The 24,924-nt window shown below is 41.2% G+C and overlaps 2 protein-coding genes across 2 annotated transcripts in view; one reads left to right on the top strand and one right to left on the bottom strand.

Moving 5' to 3' along the window:
• slc15a4 (solute carrier family 15 member 4) overlaps positions 1-9,260 on the bottom strand; it is a 30,355-nt gene extending 21,095 nt beyond the window's left edge. The window contains exons 1-5 of the mRNA XM_085474824.1: positions 9,088-9,260; positions 8,265-8,896; positions 5,133-5,425; positions 4,392-4,530; positions 4,092-4,172 (exon numbers count right to left, since the gene is read on the bottom strand). Of these exons, the coding sequence (XP_085330950.1) occupies positions 4,092-4,172; positions 4,392-4,530; positions 5,133-5,425; positions 8,265-8,843 (1,092 nt within the window). The 5' untranslated portion in view covers positions 8,844-8,896; positions 9,088-9,260. The remainder of the gene's footprint in view (positions 1-4,091; positions 4,173-4,391; positions 4,531-5,132; positions 5,426-8,264; positions 8,897-9,087) is intronic.
• Positions 9,261-9,333: 73 nt separating this feature from the next.
• Positions 9,334-24,924, top strand: part of glt1d1 (glycosyltransferase 1 domain containing 1) — a 36,373-nt gene continuing 20,782 nt past the window's right edge. The window contains exons 1-6 of the mRNA XM_085474825.1: positions 9,334-9,902; positions 10,323-10,474; positions 10,620-10,725; positions 13,913-13,964; positions 15,005-15,041; positions 15,476-15,532. Coding sequence (XP_085330951.1) covers positions 9,835-9,902; positions 10,323-10,474; positions 10,620-10,725; positions 13,913-13,964; positions 15,005-15,041; positions 15,476-15,532 — 472 coding nt within the window. The 5' untranslated portion in view covers positions 9,334-9,834. The remainder of the gene's footprint in view (positions 9,903-10,322; positions 10,475-10,619; positions 10,726-13,912; positions 13,965-15,004; positions 15,042-15,475; positions 15,533-24,924) is intronic.

The following is a 24,924-nucleotide window of genomic DNA, read 5'->3' as shown; positions in this document are numbered from 1 at the left end:
AAGATTTATATTTTCTGCTGCTCTTTATCTTGAGAAAATTGGATAGTGCCACCATTTAGGGATCAAAAAGTATCCCATAAAAATATGGTTGCACATGGCAGGTTGTGAGCATTTTAGCCATTATTTCCCTAGACCACCCTTTAGATCAGCATGAAACAAGATTTATTGAAGCATGCTTTTAATATATGCAATAATATTACATTTGAAATATGTATTCATTTTTGTCTGTTAAAAGGTAAAAGTTGGCTTGGGGTTAATGTGGGAGTCACGAAAGCAGTAAAGTTACACTATTAGGTGTTTGGGAACACATTACATGCAATTATAATTTCAATAAGAATGCTCTGTTTTTCAGCTACAAGTACTGTTACATTTAAGGAGAGGAAGAGCCTTTAATCTTTCATAAATGATAGTATAGGATTCTTTTATCACATGCTGTCATGAGGCACAGTACAGGGAGTGCAGAATTATTAGGCAAGTTGTATTTTTGAGGAATAATTTTATTATTGAACAACAACCATGTTCTCAATGAACCCAAAAACTCATTAATATCAAAGCTGAATGTTTTTGGAAGTAGTTTTTAGTTTCTTTTTAGTTTTAGCTATTTTAGGGGGATATCTGTGTGTGCAGGTGACTATTACTGTGCATAATTATTAGGCAACTTAACAAAAAACAAATATATACCCATTTCAATTATTTATTTTTACCAGTGAAACCAACATAACATCTCCACATTCACAAATATACATTTCTGACATTCAAAAACAAAACAAAAACAAATCAGCGACCAATATAGCCACCTGTCTTTGCAAGGACACTCAAAAGCCTGCCATCCATGGATTCTGTCAGTGTTTGGATCTGTTCACCATCAACATTGCGTGCAGCAGCAACCACAGCCTCCCAGACACTGTTCACAGAGGTGTACTGTTTTCCCTCCTTGTAAATCTCACATTTGATGATGGACCACAGGTTCTCAATGGGGTTCAGATCAGGTGAACAAGGAGGCCATGTCATTAGTTTTTCTTCTTTTATACCCTTTCTTGCCAGCCACACTGTGGAGTACTTGGACGCGTGTGATGGAGCATTGTCCTGCATGAAAATCATGTTTTTCTTGAAGGATGCAGACTTCTTCCTGTACCACTGCTTGAAGAAGGTGTCTTCCAGAAACTGGCAGTAGGACTGGGAGTTGAGCTTGACTCCATCCTCAAGCCGAAAAGGCCCCACAAGCTCATCTTTGATGATACCAGCCCAAACCAGTACTCCACCTCCACCTTGCTGGCGTCTGAATCGGACTGGAGCTCTCTGCCCTTTACCAATCCAGCCACGGGCCCATCCATCTGCCCCATCAAGACTCACTCTCATTTCATCAGTCCATAAAACCTTAGAAAAACCAGTCTTGAGATATTTCTTGGCCCAGTCTTGACGTTTCAGCTTGTGTGTCTTGTTCAGTGGTGGTCGTCTTTCAGCCTTTCTTACCTTGGCCATGTCTCTGAGTATTGCACACCTTGTGCTTTTGGGCACTCCAGTGATGTTGCAGCTCTGAAATATGGCCAAACTGGTGGCAAGTGGCATCTTGGCAGCTGCACGCTTGACTTTTCTCAGTTCATGGGCAGTTATTTTGCGCCTTGGTTTTTCCACACGCTTCTTGCGACCCTGTTGACTATTTTGAATGAAACGCTTGATTGTTCGATGATCACGCTTCAGAAGCTTTGCAATTTTGAGACTGCTGCATCCCTCTGCAAGATATCTCACTATTTTTGACTTTTCTGAGCCTGTCAAGTCCTTCTTTTGACCCATTTTGCCAAAGGAAAGGACGTTGCCTAATAATTATGCACACCTGATATAGGGTGTTGATGTCATTAGACCACACCCGTTCTCATTACAGAGATGCACATCACCTAATATGCTTAATTGGTAGTTGGCTTTCCAGCCTATAGCTTGGAGTAAGACAACATGCATGAAGAGGATGATGTGGACAAAATACTCATTTGCCTAATAATTCTGCACTCCCTGTAGATATACAACGTGGCTGTTTCTGAGAGCGCACAACTGTGTGAATTGCAATGGCCATTCAGTTTGGGAGAAGCCACCACACGCTTCCAGCAAATGTCTGCAGCCTCTTTTGTGTACTCTACGCAGTTCTGCATTTTCAAACATTAGTAGTAGTAGTAGTAACCCAGTAGCAGTAGTAACCCAGTGTTTTTGTTTACATTTGGACTGTGAATTGACAAAATAAATAAATAAAATAAAAATCTATTTGCTGTAAAACATCATGCATGGCTGATCATTATCACATTTCGGGCTTCAACTGGCTTTCACATGAATCCAATTTTGAGATTCAAGTTTTCAGACTTGCAACAATGATCCTGTGCGCATAAGCTCAAGGGACACATGTTAATGTGTGACTCAAATTTCAGCATCTAAGCATTACGATCGTTTGCAAATATCACAGAATTTTCTTTACACCTTAAGATCAGAGTTTGTACATACGCCTAACTTAATACTGAGATATTGAGAGATTTTAAAAACAAGTTTTTAAGAAATTAAAAAAACAAATTTAAAGACAGAAGAACAATGGAACAAATAATTTTAGATCACTGCAAAGCATTTCTGAGATAACTGCAGAAACATATACTTGATTACTATGTCCAAGTTGGTGTGAGACGTTGGGGGGATTTCTAAACCATGTAATGAAGTTTCCTGCAGCTTCACTGCTCTAACCCTTATAATCTATTGTAACAGATTAGAAAAAAAAAGCTTATAGAAATATGTAATCTCTGCAGACGAATAATACATTGTTTATCCTCTGAACGAGTAACAGGGCATGAAGTATTGAATTTATTGTGGGTTACCATGAAAACAGTTTTAATTTTAAAATGTGATTTTCAAATTCACGTAGTTTTGTTTTCAAATTGCCAATCAAACCCAAAAATAAAGCAACTAGTCAAAAAATTACTCTAAATTCATAAATTGTAACCTCAGAGTAGTAGTTATAGTAGTATGGGTGCCATTTCTCCAAAGAGACAGTTTTTGTTCAGGTTGGCCACTGAAATGTGTCAGGTGAGACGAGACATCTATTCTCACTTCCCTTTTGATAATGACAAATGTCGAGGCCGGTAGCAGGAAGGGCCTAGTTCCATTTTTTCCTACCAGATAAACGGTGCACTTAGGAAAACTTTGTAGAAATGTAGTTCTTAAACACAGTTGTAAACATGTTACACAAGTAAACAAAGCCATGTAACATAGTTTCACGATGTTCCAAGTCGAGTATTTTTGTGGCTTTTCAAGAGCACTAACTCAGACTGCGAGGTTTACCGACAAGTGTTTCACTTCACAATTCTGTGAAGTCGGTACACTTCACAATCACCTCAAGCATGCCTGTTCAGAAATATGAACAGACTTACTGCACTACATAAGCTGCTGTTACTACTCAAGTTAATTTCATTGCTTTTGAACCTTTTGATTTTCAGTCATCAAAGCACCGCAGCGCTCAACATCTAATCTACTACAGTTGTCCTGATAGACAAGTATTGGGCGTGTATCACATAGGCACAAATGCCTGAGCACTGGTTCCTCCATTCCTTGCTGGACCATTTACTGAATGTCACTCCACTGGTCCTTCCCTGCTACCCAATTTTCTCTATTTTCTAGTGCCACTATAAAACGAAAACTTAAATTTGCCAAACTGAAAATAGAATCAGGCAAAGTGAGAGACAGGTATACCAGCAAAATTTGCCAAACAGAAACAGGTGGAGGCGCTGCTGTGGTGAGATACAATGCCAGCCAGTTGCTAATCTGTGAGGTATTAGTCTATGAAGTTCTCACTTAATCCCCGTTGCATTATCAGCCTTTGCTGCTGCCTCCAGCTGTTGTGTGTCAGTGGCCTACTGACTCCTTTAGTTTCAGCAGTAAAAAATATAGATCAAAACCACTTGTGAGAAAGCAGGCTAGAGCTCCACGCTGTTATGTTTAACTACAGAGAATTAGAGAACAGTTAAGAGTGCCACAGCACAAATCAAGTCAGAGCACACTGGCACTAAAATTGTTAATTAAACAGGAAAGAGGTGCAGAAGAGTGTCTCCACTTCAGTTTACCTTAGAGAAGTCAGAAGTGCTGTTTGGGGTTGTATCAGGAATCTTCAGATGGAGGCTCTGCAGGATGTACGTTGTCTGCATCTGTAATGCGAAAAGGAGATTAAAGTCTCAGCGTGAAGTCGTTCTCCACTTTGTGATCACCAGGGTGTCTGGTGCACACCATTCTTCTCCAGTTTTGACACAAACAATGTTTTACCTGATAATGTGTGCACATTATCTCTTGTGTTCTCACTTTGCATTTCTCATCATGCGCAATACTGTGTTAATGTTTGGATCTAACTTTATATCGGCTGATCTTACCTGAAAGTATACAGTCCAGTACGGAATAAGAGCAAAGAAAACCGGAAGGACCTTCACCAGTGCTTTGACTTCCTCTACTTTCTCTTCAGGAAATTTCCCTCCGTAAGTCACTTTGGCACTGTCCAGTAGTGCCGGTTTGCTGTTTCACAGGAAAAATTTAATAAACATAAACCTGATTGAAATAGTTTAAAAATACAGTGTAATTAATGGCATAAAGCAAAAATAAATCCAGAATAAACTAGAATTGGTCTGTGCTCTTTAAGTGGGAAATTAACCAGCCTTTTATGTGAATCTCTCGGCCTTTAACAACAGCACTTCTAGAGATATGAAAGAAACTTTTTTTCTAAAGCCTATAATCCCCATCTCTGGAGAAAATGTCTTAATAAGAAATTCTTGAAAGGCAGCAGGACTGCCCAACTTAAAATATTCAATGTCAAGTTTATGAGCTAATAGTGCTACTTTGGTTCAAAGTCAAGTATCCGCACTTCAGAATAACTTAACCACATGGAACGAAGATGAATGCCTGAACCAATGGGGGAAAAAAAAGAATTATACAGGTGGATCAAAGGAGGTTTTAACATAAAGCTCTACCAATAAAATAGAGCCATTTTATTCCACTGGTTCACAGTCACCATCCAACTAACGTCACTACACTACTTTAGGAAGCTGTCCCACTGAGACTGATCTGGGTGTGCTTTGTTTGTATATGTATTTAATTACTGTATGAAATGTCACTCTTACCGGAGCAGGTTTGGCTCCACTGGTTTCTGTGAACAGCAGGCAAAAGCCAGGATCTTGAACATGTCAGTAAAGGCACTTCCATCTGCGGGCTTGTTGATGAAAACCATACGCCCCAGGAGAAAGACCAGGAAAGAGATCCCAAGGCACACAGTAGGAAGGATGTAGCCAACCTCAAAGCTAACGTTTTGCTGGATGTAGGCCACACCTCCCAGTGACAGAATGGCACCCAAGTTAATAGACCAGTAGAACCAGTTGAAAAATCTGCGAGTGGCCTCTGGTCCTCTGTCTTTGACCTGCGAGCACACAAAGCACAGGGTGACATTTTTTCTTTTCTTTAATCCAAACAAAAAGAGCGTGTAAGAAGAGTAAGTGTACTCTGAACTTTGCAACAGTGGTTTGTCATGAGTTTGTAAGTTAACTACCAGCATCTGATTGTTATAAAAAAATAAGTGAAGTCACAAGTCGTCTGATATAAAAGATTAGGTTTCAAAGCCAAGAAACAGGGTTTAAATTGATTTAAACTATGGCTGCATGACTCAAAGCTATAACATATAGTACAAAGTACAGTTTGTAAAAACCTAAAATGATCAAAACAACCGTGAACTGTCACTAACAAAGAGAAACAGTGATCACAAGCTGAATACCAATTTGCATGAGTCAACACGTTTGCCACATTTATGGTAAAATATACATAGCAATACTGTGCAAACTTTATAATAACTTTATCATTTTATCATCTCAGCTGAGTGAAATGAGCATAACAATAGAAGCAACGTTTTCTTTATTCTTTATCTGCTTATTGTAGTTTTTAGCATTCTTTAAAAGGTTACAATTAAAGGTTATAATATTGGCTTAGTAACGCTTCAATAGCTGTCTATGCCAACACATAATATTATCATCCGATCCATCCCACATACAGTTATTCTTTTGAGTGAAAAGATTTTCTCAATTCCTGATGGATATGTCGCTTATATACAAGCACAAAAGATGCTGGTACAGCTAAAACATGCTGAACATAAGGTCAATATATTCAGCATAAATTTTTCTGGGGTTCATCAGTGCATTTGTGCAGAGTCAGTTATGAAAGTAATTCCCTCATGGCATAGCTGGAAAAATAAATTCTTGTCAGTTGTCTGAAATTACTGGGATTTCTGCAATGATTAATCATAAAATGTTGTCCAGGCTTCATATAGGTCACAATTATAGTAAACACAACTTAACTAAACTCGCAACTCTGTGTGAACCTCAGTGGTATCCAATTAAGAAAATGATGCTGGGTGGTTGTTGGGGTGCCCCCCATATAAAAAAGGCATAAAAGTCTGACTTTTGATTGTTAACATAAACGATGAACACCTCCCTCTCGATTGTAAAAGCATTTAGAGATATATGAAGCTACAAAAGGCTATAAAAGCTTTTTTCTAAAGACCTGAAGCAAGACTATAGTTACAAAAACATTTAAGTTACCTGAAATAAAAACTAAACTTAACGCAAAAAGTAGGAAACTACAAGAGGAAATATGTTTTAGTCTTTGTCAGAGCAACACACATTAGAATGTTTTGGTGTAGTGTGAATACATGACACAGAAATTGTGTTTTTATAGTGATACTTCTTCTAAATTTCTTGAATATTTCCCTGACAAATACCCCTACATAATGAAAATTCAACTAAATATGAATAAACTCTCAACACAAAATAAAACTAGTGAAATATTTACAATTAAAATAAATCTGTCTCCGAGTGGTAACACCTGTAGATATTTCCACAACTGGATAACAGGGTTCAAGGGAAAACACACTACTAGCAAAACAACCAGACCCGGCCATTAGTTGGAAAGCTTAGAAGATCTACAAATTTTTAATGACATTTCTAGATCAGTGATGCATGAAGAGATTTATCAAAAGGTGGACAACACCATCATCCCAACTTTAAAGTCTGGTTGAACCAACATCATTGTTTGGATAGCTTGTTATCACTGAATTAAAGAGCAGCTGTCTGTGTTTTAAAGGAAAGGTTGGGTGAACTAGCAAACAAACATTAAATCGTCTTATGAGCAGCTACCGGAAACAGCCCCCATGTGAAAGCTGTAGCTGCTAAAGGAGGTTCAACAACGAGTTGCTACAAACAATAAAATAATATAAATCCAACTTTTTGTGCTATATGTTCAGTCAGATTGTGTTTCTTTACAATTGTCACTGAAGATCAGACCAAGTATCATGACTGACAAAACTGCAAGTCCAGGTTTGGTAATTCCAAAGAGGTCACAAACCTTTTTTTTCATGCAAATGCACTGTATTTAAAAGGGGAAATCACAACAATCAGTATGATAATTTTTTTACGCTGTGAGAGGGTGTCGTTATTAGGAATGAGGCCAATTTTAACAGGGACTCTTCTGTTTCTCTTAAATATTCAAATCTCCCACGCACCAAGGACTTTCAGTTGGAGGATCACTAATGGGAAAATTTTGTCTGTATGAGGTAAAACTTTCAGTTTCAGTACGCAGGAAAAAGTAACCTCATGGTGCATTGCGTTTGCTTTAAGGTTAGTGGACTTTTACCAAAAAAAAAAAAAAGCAGTGTCTTTTGTGTGTTGTGTATTTGAACATAACATTGCACTAATCATATTCAGTCTGCCAGCTCCCCTTGAAACATTTTATCCTTTCCTGATTAGATAACTCTGAGAAACAATGACCCCATTGATGAACTTTCCCACTTCCATGATTGCATGTTGTGGAGGGCCCTCTAGATAATTTTGATACTAAACTGACAGATGTGTGTTTCACTTCTTATTACCAACTAAGAACAATTGAAGAAGTGTTTATAAATGTCTCCGTTTGTGCATGTGTTCCAGAGAGATGTGTTGTCTATTCTACAAGATGCTTCAAAATGTTTAGTTTTTAATGGTGACAGCCATGAGTAGCCATGATAATCAAGAGCATGTCTCAGAGAAATGTCATGGCGCAGCTAAAGTCCCATCACATGTCTGACTTCATTGATGTCCCCACTACATATTTTATACAAGCCAAATCCAGAAAGCTAATGGTTCAGGTTATAGCCTTCTGGTAACAGGAAATTCCAGGTATTAACTAATTAATACAAACTGTAATAACTCGTAGTAGTGCTGTTTATACTCTACCTGATCTGCCCCAAATGGAGTGATGTTAGACTTCACAGTACCCACACCTAAGGCAATTAAGAAAAGTCCACCATAGACTGCTGGGCCACAATATGGGGCACGAATGGGGCAGGTAACGTTTTTTGGAGTGGTAACGTTTGTGTTCAGACACTCAGCAGGCTGCACAGGAAATGCCATTTCTTCCCCGCACAGGTGTATCCTGGTGCCCTCGTTTGAAATAAAAGGGAAAAACAGCATGCCAAAAATGTACAGAACCAAACTTGCAGCAATGGTCAAGAATTTTCCGAGGTATGCATCGGCCAACCAGCCTCCAAATGGTGAAATCAGGTAAGTTACTCCCATGAACATGAGTGGTGCCTGGCTCGCCTGAGTGCCCTCCCAATAAAAAGGACTACCATTCAGAAAAAGAACCAGGTTTGACGTTATGCCATAGAAAGCAATCCTCTCTAGTGACTCGGCCAGCAGGATGGCCGCACATGCCAGTCTTCTTCCCTCGAAGACTGACGGTGGTGAAGGTCTGCTCTCAGTGTCTGAGTCCAAAAGAGGGGTGCTCTCATTGGCGTCCCTGTTGTTAGCCATTCTCGCCCAACTTAGTGGAATGGAGTTTCTTCCTTATTTTTAAGAGTTCAAACCTGAAGATAAAACACAAATATAAACCAAACGGTGACACCGCAGCACAAACACAAAAAACTGTACCGGATTCACAACATCTAAATTGTCAAAGAGCCCATTTTCTTGTCATATAGGTTTTTAGCTTATTACAAACCTGAAGTAAGCTAGCTTAAACACCACATCAGCTTGTTAAAGTTTCTCATTACCTTACCTTTAATGACAGAAACACGTCCCAGAGGTCTTCGGTTGTCTCCATCAATCTAGATCATACTAACCGCTCAAATGTTTCGTTTGTACTGTCTAAAAGCTGAACTTTATGAAAAGAGAACTGGGTGTCAACAGAAAAACAATGTCACAGTTCTGTCGCGTGACACATAGCTCAGTCAAAAGCTGTCACTCTTGCGTTGCTGTGGAGACGATCTGAAAATGAAACTTACGCGACGGGTACTGCAAATCGAGGCGCGCAACACCATCCATGTGATATAGGGATTTGTTCCGCTTACGCAGAGCTAAGCAAGGGGAGAAGGAAGTGGCACTGCAGTGCAATTTAATCTTTTTTTTTTTGGCTACGGCTGATTCTGTTATTATATAACATGAACCAACAGGGTTTGGGGTTTGGGGATGGGCATAACAAAAAAAAGGAAGAAGAAAATGAAGTGAAATTGGCTGGCAGCACTTCGCCGCTTACAGTCATGTTTCCAGGGGGCCGTATAGAAGACGGACTTGTAAACATTACAAGCATGGTGCACTACATTAGACGGTCTGTTTGCAACCCTAACATGAACCAGCCTTGCCCTTAGGTGCTGCTACGTGTTAAGTTACGGACAAGGAAATGTAATTGGAGCTCGGCTAAGCGAGCTCATTGAAACGCAGATGTCCCGATCGGTGCCGTCAGCTTTTTGCGAATATTTCGCGTTAAGTAGCTAATTAGCACGTCAGCCCTGCTTTCATAGGAGATATGAAATTACTTTTCCTTGCCTGTCTCAACCCCAAAACTGGGAACCATACTACAGCTGAGAGAATAAGGTAACAAACATAGTTGCTAAGTGTAGCTGGTTCTTATAGCTGGTATGATTCATTAATTAGCGCGTGACACTATGACGCAATAACGGAGTATTTAACTTCATCAGGGCAAGTGTTGTTGGTAAAATCACTTCACTGTGAAATAAGTGTAACAAGTTGGCTCCAAATACAAACCTTATCGTGTAATGAGACACCTTAAGATGAGTAGCAGTAAACACGGGTGTTGCCGGTGACCTTGGCTTCTGTTCTTAACAGGAACTGAGCTTAATTTAATGTGATTGGTAACACTTGTCCGTCTACAGTTTCATGTTAAAATAGCTAAAATAGCGGAAGACGTTTCCTGGCTTTAACCATTATGAATTTGCTCAACCGCTCAGTCTTCCTTCCTGCCTTCCATAAGCAAATGTTAATTTTATGTTTTAGGTCCTACATTGAGTCAGCAGGACACACTTGCGAGCTCAGAGACGCACGAGAGTTTCAGTCTCCTGCTGATGTGGTAAATCTGGTCTCTGAACATCCCAAGTTTGAAGCTGCACTGGCTATTCATCTTTTCAAAGCGGGCAGACTTCTCATGGGTAAACTGACTTGCTGTTATATCATCTACTTATCAGCTGTATACTTTAAATCCGTTTTCTTTTTTGCTGTCACATAATGGGTCTTCAAATGTACAGCTTTCAGTCCCACATTGCCTTTTTGTTTTATGTCTGTTCTTTACAATAGATATTGAAATACCCTTTGGCGTAATCTTTGGCGGCACAGACATAAATGAAGATGTGAAAGTGGAGCAGAAGCGTGTGGTTATGGAACAGGTGCTACTGAAAGCCAGGTGATGTTGTACTGTTACAAATTCCTATTTTAAAACTTCCGGATGGCTCCAAACTTAGTACATGAACTTTAGTCCTTCATATCATACATATTCCATACCATTTATAAAATGATTTTGGAAAAGTTTCATTTAAAATAACGGAAAAGTCACAATTTGCAAAAGAGTCTACATTATAAATAATGTGATATCAGCATCATCTGTTGGCTTTGTTAATTAGACTAGGAGGCTGCATCTACAGCACATTTGTTAGCGTCTTACGATAGGACAAGGAGCACAGATGCATTAGAGGTGGGAATGGAAAATCAGTTCTAGCTAAGAAATTCAAATTGTCCAATTTAGCAGAAGCTTATCAGTTCTTGCGTTTATTACATTTGTGCATTGCAAAGCACTGAGGTCAAACTCAATGCAGGGAAGCTTTTCCACAACCAAGTCGGATGCAGGCCTTTCTTTCTGCTCTGTTTCTACAGTGCGTTACGTCACTGAGAAGATTTTTAAAAGTGCATTGCAATCAATAAAATCTCATCAATATTCATTCATTCATGCCGTTAATCATGTATGCATTATATTTTTGGAGTGTCATTTCAAGAGGACTGCTCATTATAGGAAATACCCTGTAACATGTCTCCCATGAGAAGGACCTGCTGATTATATCAAATTTGACAGTTATCATTAATCATGACTTTATCCATGTTTAATATCTAGTATGTTAGTAATGTGTCATATCATATTTTTGCCAACTTCCTTTTTATAAAGGTTTGATTCAGATGTCTCCAACCTGAAGTGTGAGCAGGAAGTAAATGTCACCACTTTCATATCTTTTATTAAAATTATTCACATGAAATGAGAAAGCTTCTAATCCACTAATCATGTGATTTTTATGTATTTTATTCAGTCTTGGATATAACAACAAATCACAAGTAACACTGCTGTCTGAATATAAGCTTAAAATATTTTTTTCCTTCAATACATAAATTCCAGGTTTTCACTGGGGGTAAAAAAAAAAAAAAACAACACAAAAACTCTGGCTCTGTACAAGATCTTCTGGCCTCTGGGGCATGAAGAATCATAGACTGTATTTAAAGGATGGACATAGCTTCAAGTCAGAATTCTTTCTAATGATCAGGAGGGGACGAGACAGCTGTTTGCATGGATTAGCGGTGTGTAGATCGATACTTAAACATTGATTCCACCAATAACAGATATTTATATTCTGGAATTGATTTTCATTCTTTTTTTTTTGCAATTTGGAGTGAATTTGTAGATTATGATTCACAAGAACAAAATGAAAGTAATGATATTATTGGGATCGCCTAAATCGTCACCTGCGTGTAGCACTTTGCTAAATTTTGGAAAGTGACTTACATCTAGGCTTAGGCTTTGTGTTGATGTATAAGTGGTGGGAATCCTCCGCATCCTTAAAACTATGAAATCCCATTTATTAGAATTGTAGAGCTTTTAAAATGATTATATTGGGTAGGTGTCATTAAATATACAGCCTACTTGCAGTAAAACAGACATTGTAGGCTTTAAAAAATAACAAATTCAACTTAAAATATTTCATATGTAAGATAGATAATAACATGTATTAATAAAATGTTCCTCAGCTTTATTATTATTATTATTATTGTTAATCATTCATATTAATTTTTGATTGTTAATTGAATATTGTAAACTGTAGGTGTTGAGTTTTCAGGGGTTTTTTTGTTTGTTTGTTCTTCATAATTAAACAATAAGAACAAGTAGTCTGATGTCTTGTATTCATTATAAAGGTATAATTGGAAATACACTACTTTTTGTTTTGATTTTCCAAACACATTAAGTTTATTATCCTTATTTAGTACCGGAATTTTATTTGGTATCGAAAAGAAAATCAGTGGCATTGCACATCATTAGCATAGACCCTCGAACCTCTTGATCCAAATCTTTTTATTTGGGTTTTGTTTTTGTTTTTTTAAATAAATCAATGTAAAACAATTTAATAAATACAATTAAAAGTAAAAATAATTAAAAGGTAAACAGTTTGCTGATTATAGACTCAGTTGCTAATTTAAAATCTTACTGGAAACTACATGATGTTGATTTTGCAAATTTTTCCCAATTAAAGTCAAACAAGAGGATAAAGCAGCGTGTGCTCTGCTGACATAGCTACCTTATGGCTGAGAGGTTCCTCCTGAATCGTTGTGCAGCGTCCTTTAGTTTATCAGTCAGGTCCACGCCTCCCTCATCATGTCCAGGTTCAAAATACCAAAATGGCTTCAAAGCACGACCTCGCAAACTACTGAGACTACGTCCATCTTTAATAAACAATCTATGGAAAGAATAAGACTGAAAGAATTCAAGCTAACCACTAGTTTAGCAGGCTAATGGCTAATCTGGCTAATCTAAATTTTATGCTCTAATCCAAGCCGACATCACACTGAAGTGTCTCAGTTTTCTAGCTGATTAAAGTAGATGGCAGTAAATCTAGAAAAAGACCTCTGGAGCAGGGGTGGGCAACTCCAGGCCTCGAGGGCCGGTGTCCTGCAGATTTTAGATGTGTCCTTGATCCAACACAGTTGATTCAAATGGCTAAACCTCCTCAACATGTCTTGCAGTTCTCCAGAGGCCCGGTAATGAACTAATCATTGGATTCAGGTGTGCTGACCCAGAGTGATATCTAAAACCTGCAGGACACCGGCCCTCGAGGCCTGGAGTTGCCCATCCCTGTTCTAGAGGAATGTGCGAGAGCCTGTTTTCCAAAGCTTTAAACATCTCAATCCACCCGCCTCCCACTATTAGTGCCATCTCATCCCAACCTTGATCATAAAGTCCCATCACTGCCCAGGGCTTGTTTGCCCATTTAATAATGCACACTTACAAATGAAAATTAGTATCTTCTTTCAGTTTTTTTGTTTCGTTTTTGTTTCTTTGCTCTACATTCCCTTCATTTTCCAGCTTGTATTCTTTCTCTTTTTGTACTGAAATCCTTTCGCTTCGAGCTACAAGCAGTTTTTCTGCTCTCATACTGCTCTGCCTGCAGATTTCTGTGTTTTAGTGTTGTTAGCACAGCTTTTTCCCCCCTTTTATTGTTGTCAAAATCATTATGACTTGTAAAAGGCTATAATTTACTGCCTATAGTGAAAATTCTTGTTTTGCTGAAATGCCTCGCACAGCAGTGATAATGAAGTGTTTCTTTGTTCCCAATCAGGTTTGCTGTTGCATTTACTGACAAACTGAAAGAAGAGGCAGAGTTATTTTTGGTATGATTATGCGCTTATGTTTTTTGATACACTGACTGAAGTAATTTGTGGTTCAGTTGAGTCGAGCACATTTTAGGCTATCTCTCTGAGGACCGCTGATAGTGTTGCATTGGGTTGAACACATGAAATTTAGTGACAAAAGGGAGAAAAGAAGAATTACTATTTTCCCTCATCTCTGCACATCTAACCAGAAGTTGTAAATTCTGGATTGATAGTTGCAGAAAGTTACAAAAAATGCCCCCTCCCCCAGTGGGAGGAGGGATGGGCTTTCAGGTGGGGCTGTCCAGCCATTTGACATGCAGTTTAAACTTTGACGCATGATGGTTACACATGCAGATATCACTTTTTTCACACATGCCCTATGTTTGGCCGCAGTTCATGTATTTCAATTCCCCCAGATTCTTACTCTGTCTGCTTAATTGCAGCTTATAATAAGAGAGAAAGTTTTTGTTTACATTTTTACAGCACATCTGCAGACGGCAGGAGAATGACAGCGTCAATAAATACAGCAGAAGGGCTCTGACTATACAAACACAATATCCTGCCCTGTCCCGTAATAGTCTGGCATTAAAACAATATTACAGTGTTTTATTTTCAGATTAGATTCCAGCCATAGGCTGCAGATTGAGGCAAGTGGAGTGCTTTATCTCTGTCATTTAGTGCTGACAGCTGGTAGACAGGACAGGCACTGAGAGGCATCGCCAAGCTTTTTATTGCGACAGAAAACACACATAGCGGATGGATCTGGTGTGATAACATCCAGTCAATTTCTTTCCCGTCCCCTCTGATTTATTTTGCGGCACCCGCATTATCTTAGCGACTGCTTTCCTGAGTCTCTTTTTAAAGTTAGTACTCTGTTTAAATATGCTTAGAACACAAAGAGCTTTAAATGGCTGTCCCTATTGTCGGACATAAAAAAAAGAGAGAAGCACAGTTGGTGATAATCAAATGTAATTTCTATAAACAAACGCTGCCAATAATTGCTGATTGCGTTCTGTTAGCTGTTTTAACCACTTCTTTTTTATTTTTTTCCTCTGAAGGTGTCCCAAAGCAGCAAAATCTACGTCCAGCCTCAAGGTAAGTTCTGCAGGATGGACATCCTCGCCTGATGCTGTGCATCCTTGACTCACCATTGAAGTGTTGCACTAATCAGCTTTGACATTTTCCCTCCATTATCATACTTTCTGCAGTACAGAGTTGTGTTTGCTCTTGCCATTGGCCACCGTACCATGTAGGACAGCCCAAATCTCTCTTCCATGTTGTTTACCACCGGTATCCTTGTTTGGCAAATAGTGTCCCTTCATAGATTAGACAAGAGCCCCCGGGCCAGCTGCATGGCTGAGCCCAAACCAGTGAAAGCTTAATTTTCAGGCTTGTCCCCAGAGAGTGATCATGCTGAAGTGCTTTTTACACAGAACACAAAAATTGTATTTTGGATCACTGATAATTTGGAGCACTTTGCACTATTTTTTATGAAGTTCACTATGGCTGTCTCTGTGTTTATATTACAGGCATCCAGACAGACGTTACTGAGAAATTCTGCTGGACTGAATTCCTGAGGAGCTCAGGTACTATTAGTGCTTCAGGTTGTCATCATTCCAGGTACACTTTGCAAAATGTGTAATTGACAGTGGAAGATTTCTTTTTAGACGGTCTTTTTTATATATATTTTGTTTGATGATGGTGGAAAATCAGTTATTTATCCAAAGTGATAAAAAATATTATTATTTCTTGTAATGGAAGGCCTTAAAGAAAATATTGAAATTATGTTCACAGTAGTGTGCAGAAGTCTTGAGCTACCCCTCATTTCTTTAGGGAAATGTGAAGTAGGTGTAGCAATTTATTGAAACGTGTGCATATATGGAAATATTATAATATACAGTAAAGTATAAAGCAATTACAGAGTTCATACAATTCTTATAAGCTTGAAAGTCAACGTTTGGTGTCACTACCTTAATTCTTCAAGTCTGAACTCTCTCAAGCTATCTTGGAAATTCTTTAAGTATCCTTTGGCTTCTTGAAGGACATTCAAAGCTTTTCTTTTGATGTTTCTGCTTTTTCTTTTGTTTGTTACAAATATGATCCCAAGCTGCTTCAATAATGTTGGGGGTCGAAGCTCTGGGGAGCTTAATCCAGTGAGTTTTCCTTATCCAGGTATGCTTTTAATGCATTGGCAGTGCTTTCCAGATGGTGTCGTGTGGCATGACTGATCAAAATCTGTGTTTATAATTCCATCGATTTTAAGGAGATCCCCAACACCTCTGGGTGAAATGCAGCCGCAAACCATGACAGAGCCTCCACTGTGTTTTACAGATGGCTGTAGACACGCACTGTTGTACGCTGCCTCTCTCCTACCTCCTCTAAATGTATTGACAATAATTAATCAAAAATGTCATATTTGGGTTTATCATTCCAATAGACCCTTTGCCATTGATTTTCAGTTGCGTTCTTGTGTAATTTTCTCCTTGTTTCCATTCCTTATAAATGGCTTCTTGTCAGCCAGCCTTCAACTGACACCATTTCTGATGAGGCTTCAATGAACAGTAAATTACCAGATGCATCTCTGGTAGGTATGACCTCTCTCAGGTCATACCTCTGGTCTTTACTGGATTTTTTAAAAATGTCTTTTTGAAAGCTAAACATCTGCTGAAGATTGTTTTTTAGTTCTGCCACTTGTTCTTTTGTGTTCCACTTGTCCAGTTTCCTCAAATTGTTTAAGGACACACTGCAAACCATACTGAGATATGCCGAGTTGTCAGCTAACAGCACTTTGCAAATCACATTGTTGGTGCAAAAATAGTATTTTATGCCTGTCAAACTGTGTTATCTTTGACATGTAGATTCAACTAAAGATAAGTTAGCAAATTATATGTTTTTGCGTCAGTTTGCTGTAAACAGAAAGGTTAAAGATTCAATTTCAAATTTGTCTAAGCTAAGTTATCTGTTATGTGCCGAAACAACACTGTTTTATCCCTTGAGTTGGGGACCTTTTTTATGCTTGAGTGATTCATAAGTTGGGGTTATGTGGCTTAACAACTTAACAACAACTTCAGAAAGCCTGGAGAGCTATTGCTGAAAAGCACTTTAAAAAATTACAAATCTGGCTTCTTGGAAGCAAAATATAAAGGACTGAGGGATAACGAATAGTTATGTCTATAACTTCTGTTCCCTGAAGGAGAGGAACAAGGTACAACACATAAGTATGGGATATCACGCCCTCGCGTGTCGTGGCTGAAGAAACCTTTATTCACGGCTTTAAGGCAGATGACGTATGATGACACGCGCACGGCCCCGCCTGCACATATAGCCGCTGTCATCACAGTCATCCCTCAGTTCGATAGCCGCTCTTCACCGAGCCAAACTGCTCAGTGGGGCCACCTTGTGTTGTACCTCGTTCCTCTCCTTCAGTGAACAGAAGTTATAGACATAACTATTCGTTCCCTTTCAGTCGATTCACTCGGTACAACACATAAGTATGGGCAGTGTTGGGGAGTAACGGAATACATGTACCGCCGTTACGTATTTAAAATACAAAATATGAGTAACTGTATTCCGTTACAGTTACCGTTTAAAAAGGTGGTATTCAGAATACAGTTACTTTGTTGAAATAAATGGATTACACTGCGGTACTTTCCTGTTTCATTTTGTCGCGGGTCAGGACTGTTTGGGTTTTGTTTGACAGCTACGTTCTGTTGTTCCAGGCGGCAGCGTTACGGTTGCCATGGTTACAGGGCGACGCTCTCTCTCTCTGCGACTGTGTGTTTCCTGGGTGAGAGAGCGCCTGTTGTTGTTGTTGTGCTAAGCTAACAGGCGGAATGCTACAAGCATAGCTCTAAAGAATGGAGCATCATGGGCAGTGTAGTCCGTGTTGCAGGGAGAATGGACTGCCATACACGTTATGGGTCTGTGAGCACGAGGAGGGAGAAAAAGGAAAAGTATGAGCTGTCATGGAGCAGAAACGGGAGCTGGAAGCATGTAAATATAATAATAACCACTTCAGCCAAGAAGAGTGCCTGACGAGCCCAGTTGTAAGTAAGCTATTAAGACTCGACTGTACGCTGTGTTCGTATTTTCCTCCGAAAACAATAAGTTCTGTTGGAGCAGCCTTTCAACGCCTCTCTCTGTCTCTCGCAAGAAAAGTTGACCCACACAACAAAGTAAAGCTAGTTTTCGGCTACAAGCCGACACGGACCCCGCCGTATTAGTCAGAGGTCCCTTTACTACAGTTCGGAGTCGCGGACCTTCAGTAATAGTAATAAATCACACAGCAATAGTACATTCACGTTGTTGTAAAAAGCATGATAATATATTAAGTAATCCAAAGTATTCAGAATACGTTACTGTCATTGAGTAACGTAACGGAATACGTTACTGAATACATTTTGGGGCATGTATTCTGTATTCTGTAATGGAATACATTTTAAAAGTAACCTTCCCAACACTGAGTATGTGACATACACTCAACAAAAATATAAACGCAACACCTTTGTTACTGCTCCCATTCCCCATGGGATGGACGTAGAGACCTAAAATTCATTCCAGATACACAATATAACCATCCCTCCCAAACAGTGGTCACAAATCAGTCCAAATGTGTGGTAGTGGGCACATCTGCCATATTGAGATAATCCATCCCACCTCACAGGTGTGCCACATCAGGATGCTGATCTGACATCATGAGTAGTGCACAGGTGTACCTCAGACTGCCCACAACAAAAGGCCACCCTGGAATGTGCAGTTTTGTCTCACAGCAAAATGCCACAGATGCCACAAGCAATGAGGGAGCGTGCAATTGGCATGCTGACAGCAGGAATGTCAACCAGATCTGTCGCCCATGCATTGAATGTTCATTTCTCAACCATAAGCCGTCTCCACAGGCGTTTCAGAGAATATGGCAGCACATCCAACCGGCCTCACAACCGCAGACCTCGTGTAACCACACCAGCCCAGGACCTCCACATCCAGCAGGTTCACCTCCAAGATCGTCTGAGACCAGCCACCCAGACAGCTGCTGGAACAATTGGTTTGCACAACCAAACAATTTCTGCACAAACTGTCAGAAACCGTCTCAGGGACGCTCAACTGCATGCCCGTCTTGACCTGACTCCAGCTCGTCGCCGTAACAGACTTGTGTGGGCAAATGCTCACATTCGATGACGTCTGGCACGTTGGAGAGGTGTGCGCTTCACGGATGAATCATGGTTCACATTGTTCAGGGCAGATGGCAGCTGAGAATGTCCCAGTTCTTGCATGGCCAGCATACTCACCGGACATGTCACCCATTGAGCATGTTCGGGATGTGCTTGACCGGCGTATACGACAGCGTGTACCAGTTCCCACGAATATCCAACAACCTCGCACAGCCATTGAAGTGGAGTGGACCAACATTCCACAGGCCACAATTGACAATCTGATAGACTCCATGCGACGATGTGTTGCACTGCATGAGGCAAATGGTGGTCACACCAGATACTGACCGGTTCTGGGTCCCCAGACCCCCAATAGCGCAAAAAACTGCACATTCCAGGGTGGCCTTTTGTTGTGGGCAGTCTGAGGTACACCTGTGCACTACTCATGATGTCAGATCAGCATCCTGATGTGGCACACCTGTGAGGTGGGATGGATTATCTCAATATGGCAGATGTGCCCACTACCACACATTTGGACTGATTTGTGACCACTGTTTGGGAGGGATGGTTATATTGTGTATCTGGAATGAATTTTAGGTCTCTACGTCCATCCCATGGGGAATGGGAGCAGTAACAAAGGTGTTGCGTTTATATTTTTGTTGAGTGTATATACACGCCCTGCAGAGCAGCCACCGAACCGGAATCGGACCACCACGTCCTTAGTGAGTGGTAGACCCAGCAGAAAGGACAGCATGAGCCACCGAAGGGGCTGTAACGTCCAACCGATAAAACAGCACAAAAGTGTGCGGTGATGCCCAACTAGCTGCCGCACAAATATCAGCTACAGGTAGGGCTGCTCGATTATGGCAAAAATTATAATCATGATTATTTTCACTGAAATTGAGATCTCGATTATTTGACGATATTTATTTAACCCTTTAAGACCTACTATAGAACCACCCATATGGAAAAGAAATAGTAAAAACTTATATGTGATTACTCATGAAAGTGGCCACTTTCTCATTACTTTCATACATTGTTTTAGTAAGTATCCAAAACATACAAGTTTCATTATATAATTTTTCAAGGGATCTTATATCTGTTTTCACTCTTATATGCTTTTCATACAAGTTTCACACAAGACAGATACAAACTTTATAAGATTTATATATAACTTTTCCATATGGGCAAGTCCGCCAGAGCTTATATTATTTTTTTACATGTTGTAGTGCCAGTTGTGGGAGCATTTCAAGTTGCTATACATCAATACAACTGTTATAGCCCATATTTTAATAATATGTATGCATTAAGTCCATAGTAACTACATTAATTGCAAAAAAGTGCAATAAATTGCAAAAAAATAGAAAATCGTTTTTGTTTTTTTTACATATATTTCCACTTGGAGAAATTTAAGAGGTTTATCCCTCAAAACTTTAAATACAAAAAAGTTGCAAAAAATAGTTTACAACAACAGGAAATTTATTTTGAGTGTCTTCATAGTTTTATTTTGGAGATACAGCAATTTTTATATACTGCAGGAAAAACAAAGAAACAATCCTATGATGTAAATTTGCAAAGAAAACAGCATGTGCATCAAAATAAACTATTTCCAGCTGTGCAATTCGAGTTCTAAGCATCCCAGAAACTATTCAAAGAAGTCAAACATGACTTATAAAAACACCAGTATAGGCTTATAAGGCCTACAAGTAAAAAACTACATTTTTCGCGAAAATGATGTCATTTCCTGTTTCGGGCAGGAAATGGCGGACATGCGATAGTTCGCGCTGACGTCTGTTTCAATGTGGGAAGTGTTACGAACAGCTGATCGGATCGGCAAAGCGTGTTTCTGGAATATTATGTTTTTGTTCCTGCAAGCGCTTTTTATGCAATTTTTGCAAAGCTTTATGTGGAAGGAAACCGTGACCTAGGACAAGCTGATGGCATAAGATGTAAGTTTTATATGCAAAAATTATTGCGCTAGCTTACATGGTTCCGGTTCTACAGGGATTTAAAAATAGTTACACAAAACGGAGCGTGCCACTCTGACCGGCTTTAAAGGGTTAACAATAACAATGTATTGAATAATGACTTTAAAAAATAATATAAAATAGTGTGCAAATACTGATAACAGTGCAAATGTTTGCAATGTAAAAAATAAATGAAAAATGTAAACATCTATGTTTAGTGAACTTTGCAGTGTTGCTCCGTGGTGCAGGTACGACACTGTAGCAAAGTTTACACACTATGTCTACTTGATCCACGTCTGACTCCGCGAACCCATAAGGTTTCCACACCACTTAAATTTTTTTTTACCTCTCTTTTCAACCAACGGCAGTCACGCTCCTCTCCAAATAACTTCTGCTTAGCTTTCCGAGCTTCCCTCGGGTCCTCTTAATTGTTGTGACGCGTGTTCGAAATGCAGAGAGGTGCGCTCGATTTGCCACACGGAGCAGCGCCAGAGTAAAGCATGAGGGAGGTGCTAATAATCGGCACATTCATTTTTAATGATCGTTAAAAGCCCAGATCGTAATCGTGATTAAAATTTGATTAATTGAGCAGCCCTAGCTACAGGCACCCCTTTAAAAAGAGCCCATGAGGTTGCCATCCCCCTGGTGGAATGAGCTCTCACCCGGTGGGGCAAAGCAAGACCTCTGGTGCCGTATGCCAGTGAGATAGCTTCTATGATCCAGTGGGACAGCCTCTGTATGGACAGAGCTCTACCTCTATTTGGATTAGCGAAGCAGACAAACAGCTGGTCACATAAACGCACATTCTGAGTGCGCTCAATGTAGGTGCGTAGCACACGCACTGGACAAAGAGAATGCATCCTCCTCTGCTGCTCAGATGCAAAAGGAGGGGAGCAAAAGCTCAGCAACTCAAACTCCATTGAGCTATAAGATGCAGTCATGATCTTGGGAAAATAGGCAGCATTTGGACGCAATACAACCTTGTGGCCATCAGGAGAGAACTGTGTGCAGGAGGGATGCACAGACAGCGCATGAATTTCACCCACTCGCTTTGCCGAAGCCAAAGCGAGAAGTAATGCAGTCTTATATGAAAGAAATTTCATATCCACAGACTCAATGGGTTCAAACGGGGGGCTACAAAGGGCCTCCAGCACCAAAGACAAGTCCTAAGCAGGGACACTGGACTTAAGCACGGGCCTCAGCCGGCGAACTCCTTTCAGAAAACGTATGGCGAGGGGATGTGCACCTAGTGTCACCCCGTCAAAGCCAATATGACAAGCAGATATAGCTGCTAAATAAACCTTAATTGTCAAAAATGAAAGGCCCTTATCCAGCAGCTCCTGCAGTAATGTCAAAACCATCCACAGTAGAGCACTGAATCAGAATCAGAATACTTTATTGATCCCTGGGAGAGTGTGGCGGTCCTGGCACCATTGCTTGAAGGCTCACCATTTGTAAGCGTACAAGCCTCTAGTAGATGAGGCCCTAGCACTCTGAATTGTCGCTATCACACTAGGTGGCAAACCCTTAGAAATCAAGTTTAACCTCTCAGCAGGTAAGCATGAAGGCACCACAGATCTGGGCGCGGATGAAACACTTCTCCTCACGCCTGAGAGAGGAGATCCCTGCGGAGAGGAAGCTGCCAAGGACTCGCTGCTAGCAGGCTGATTATCTCTGCATACCACGACCTTGTGGGCCACCAAGGGGCCACTAGAATCAGAGAGAGGGAATGCCGACGCACTCTCTCTACAACTGGAGATATCATTTACTCTGGGGGAAATGCATACAGGAGCACGTCTGGCCATTGGTGCGCTAGCGCGTTCAAGCCCAAGGGTGCATCGTGGTCGATTATGGAGAAGAACAGGGGGCAGTGAGTATTTACCCTGGAAGCAAAAAGATCTATTTGTGCCTTGCCAAATAGATCCAAAATCTGAGCCACTATTAAAGGGTGTAACCTCCATTCTCTCACCAGAGGACCCCCCTGGAGAGAAGGTCCGGCCCCAGGTTCAGGTGGCCCAGAACATGGGTGGCTCTTAGAGACAGAAAATGAACACTGCACCATAACAGCAGAAAGCGAGACAACTTCAACAGGGGGAGAAAACGTGTTCCTCCCTGCCCCTTTATGTAAGACACCACTGTTGAATTGTCCGTCCTGACTAAGACATGCTGGCCCTCCAGGACTGGACGGAAATGTTTTAGAGCTAAGAACACTGCTAACAGCTCTAAGTGGTTGATATGCAGCTGGCGCTGGGCTGCGAACCAGATCCCTCTCACTGATGCACCCTCGCACAGCGCTCCCCACCTTCTTAGGGAAGCATCTGTGGACACCACCTTGCGAAACAACACCCTCCCAATCCGAGAGCCCTGATGCAGCAGCCTGGGCTCCCTCCAAGGACGGTGAGCTAGCATGCAAGACGCAGTTACCGGCAGCCTCCTCCGGAGGTGACGGGATGCACACAAACAGTGAGAGAGAGTCCAGCGTTGAAACGCTCTCATTTTTAACAGTCCAAGTGGCACTATGGTGATCATAGATGAAATCATGCCCAACAAGCTTAATATCATCTGGAAACGCAGTCTGCATCCCAGCTGAAACTGAGCGAGGCAGCGTAGGCTAAGATGCGGATGCCTCTCTCTCTGAGGGGCGCTAGCGCTGCCTCGGCACATTTTGTAAAGGTGCGAGGAGCGAGCAACAGCCCGAACGGCAGCACTAGGTATTCGTAGGCTACGCCCTCGAATGCAAACCTCAGAAACTGCCTGTGTTTCAGGTGTATAGCCACATGAAAATAAGCATCTGTTAGATCGATTGTTGCAAACCAATCTCCCGGGCTGACTGCATTCAAGAGCTGTCTGAGTGTTAACATCTTGAACCTGTACGTTCGTAGATACGTGTTCAAGACTCGCAGGTCGAGGATGTGATGAAGCCCTCCCTCTTTTTTCGGCACAACAAAATAACGGCTGTACCAACCTTTGTCTGTCTCCGAAGCGGGGACCACTCATATTGCTCTTTTCTGGAATAGCGCCTTTATTTTCTCTCTCAGTATCATGGCCGCCTCGGTGTTGACAGTCGTGTTTACGACTCTTTGGAAACGAGGCGGCTTGACCCAGAACTGCAACTGGTAACCCATGGCAACGGTTCGCAGCACCCACGGAGAGGTGCCAGCGGGCTGTCATCAGGCACCAGCGATCCGAGCTCCGCCAGGCACATTGCCTGGTACGTCTGGAGCATGGTGACGGAGCTCATGGCACGAGCAGTGCCAGCCTGAGCCCGATAAATCTTCTCCAGCTGCGAATCAGAGAATCTGCAGTGCTTGGACGGCAGAGTTGCGGGGCCGCCGACAACATGGTTATGGGATGGGGCCAGATAAGCAGCCAGAGATGGCTCCATAGGGAGTGGGTTAGCTAAGCCAGCCCCCTCGGCGCCGTCCAATTCCATGTACTGTCCATAGCCGGGCACAGTGACGGGGGTAGACAGAGGTTTGTCCCATGATGCTGTTAGCTCGTAGAGAAAGTCTGGGAACGTAGGAAGGCAGTTTTTGGCCATTGCGGGCTCCGGTGGGAGGAAAAAACCCGCGAATCGCGACGGCTTCTGTCGGAGGAGAGGGCCAGCTTCTCAGCAGCACGGCGAAACAGGGAGAAAAGAGAGGTGTCATCGTGGCCGACGGGCGCAGCAGCGGTGGCACATTGGGCCGACAATGAGCTCTCCTGCTCATCCTCCGACAAACCATGGATTTCCAGGCTGTCCAGCACGTCATCGTCTTCCTGGGGATCGCTGGCGGGCTTCAACCAGGCTGAAGCCAGTCAGCGCTCCTGCATGGTTCCGGCTCGTCATCAGCTAACCCGTCAACATATTCCATGTGGTCAGCC

This window comes from Copadichromis virginalis, linkage group LG12, assembly GCF_057382275.1.
Source record: "Copadichromis virginalis isolate Kocher_CV1m ecotype Utaka linkage group LG12, C_Virginalis_male_GT1.1, whole genome shotgun sequence".
NCBI classification, from domain to species: domain Eukaryota; kingdom Metazoa; phylum Chordata; class Actinopteri; order Cichliformes; family Cichlidae; genus Copadichromis; species Copadichromis virginalis.
Note: the sequence above shows the minus strand (reverse complement) of the source record. Positions and strands in the feature narration are given on the sequence as shown.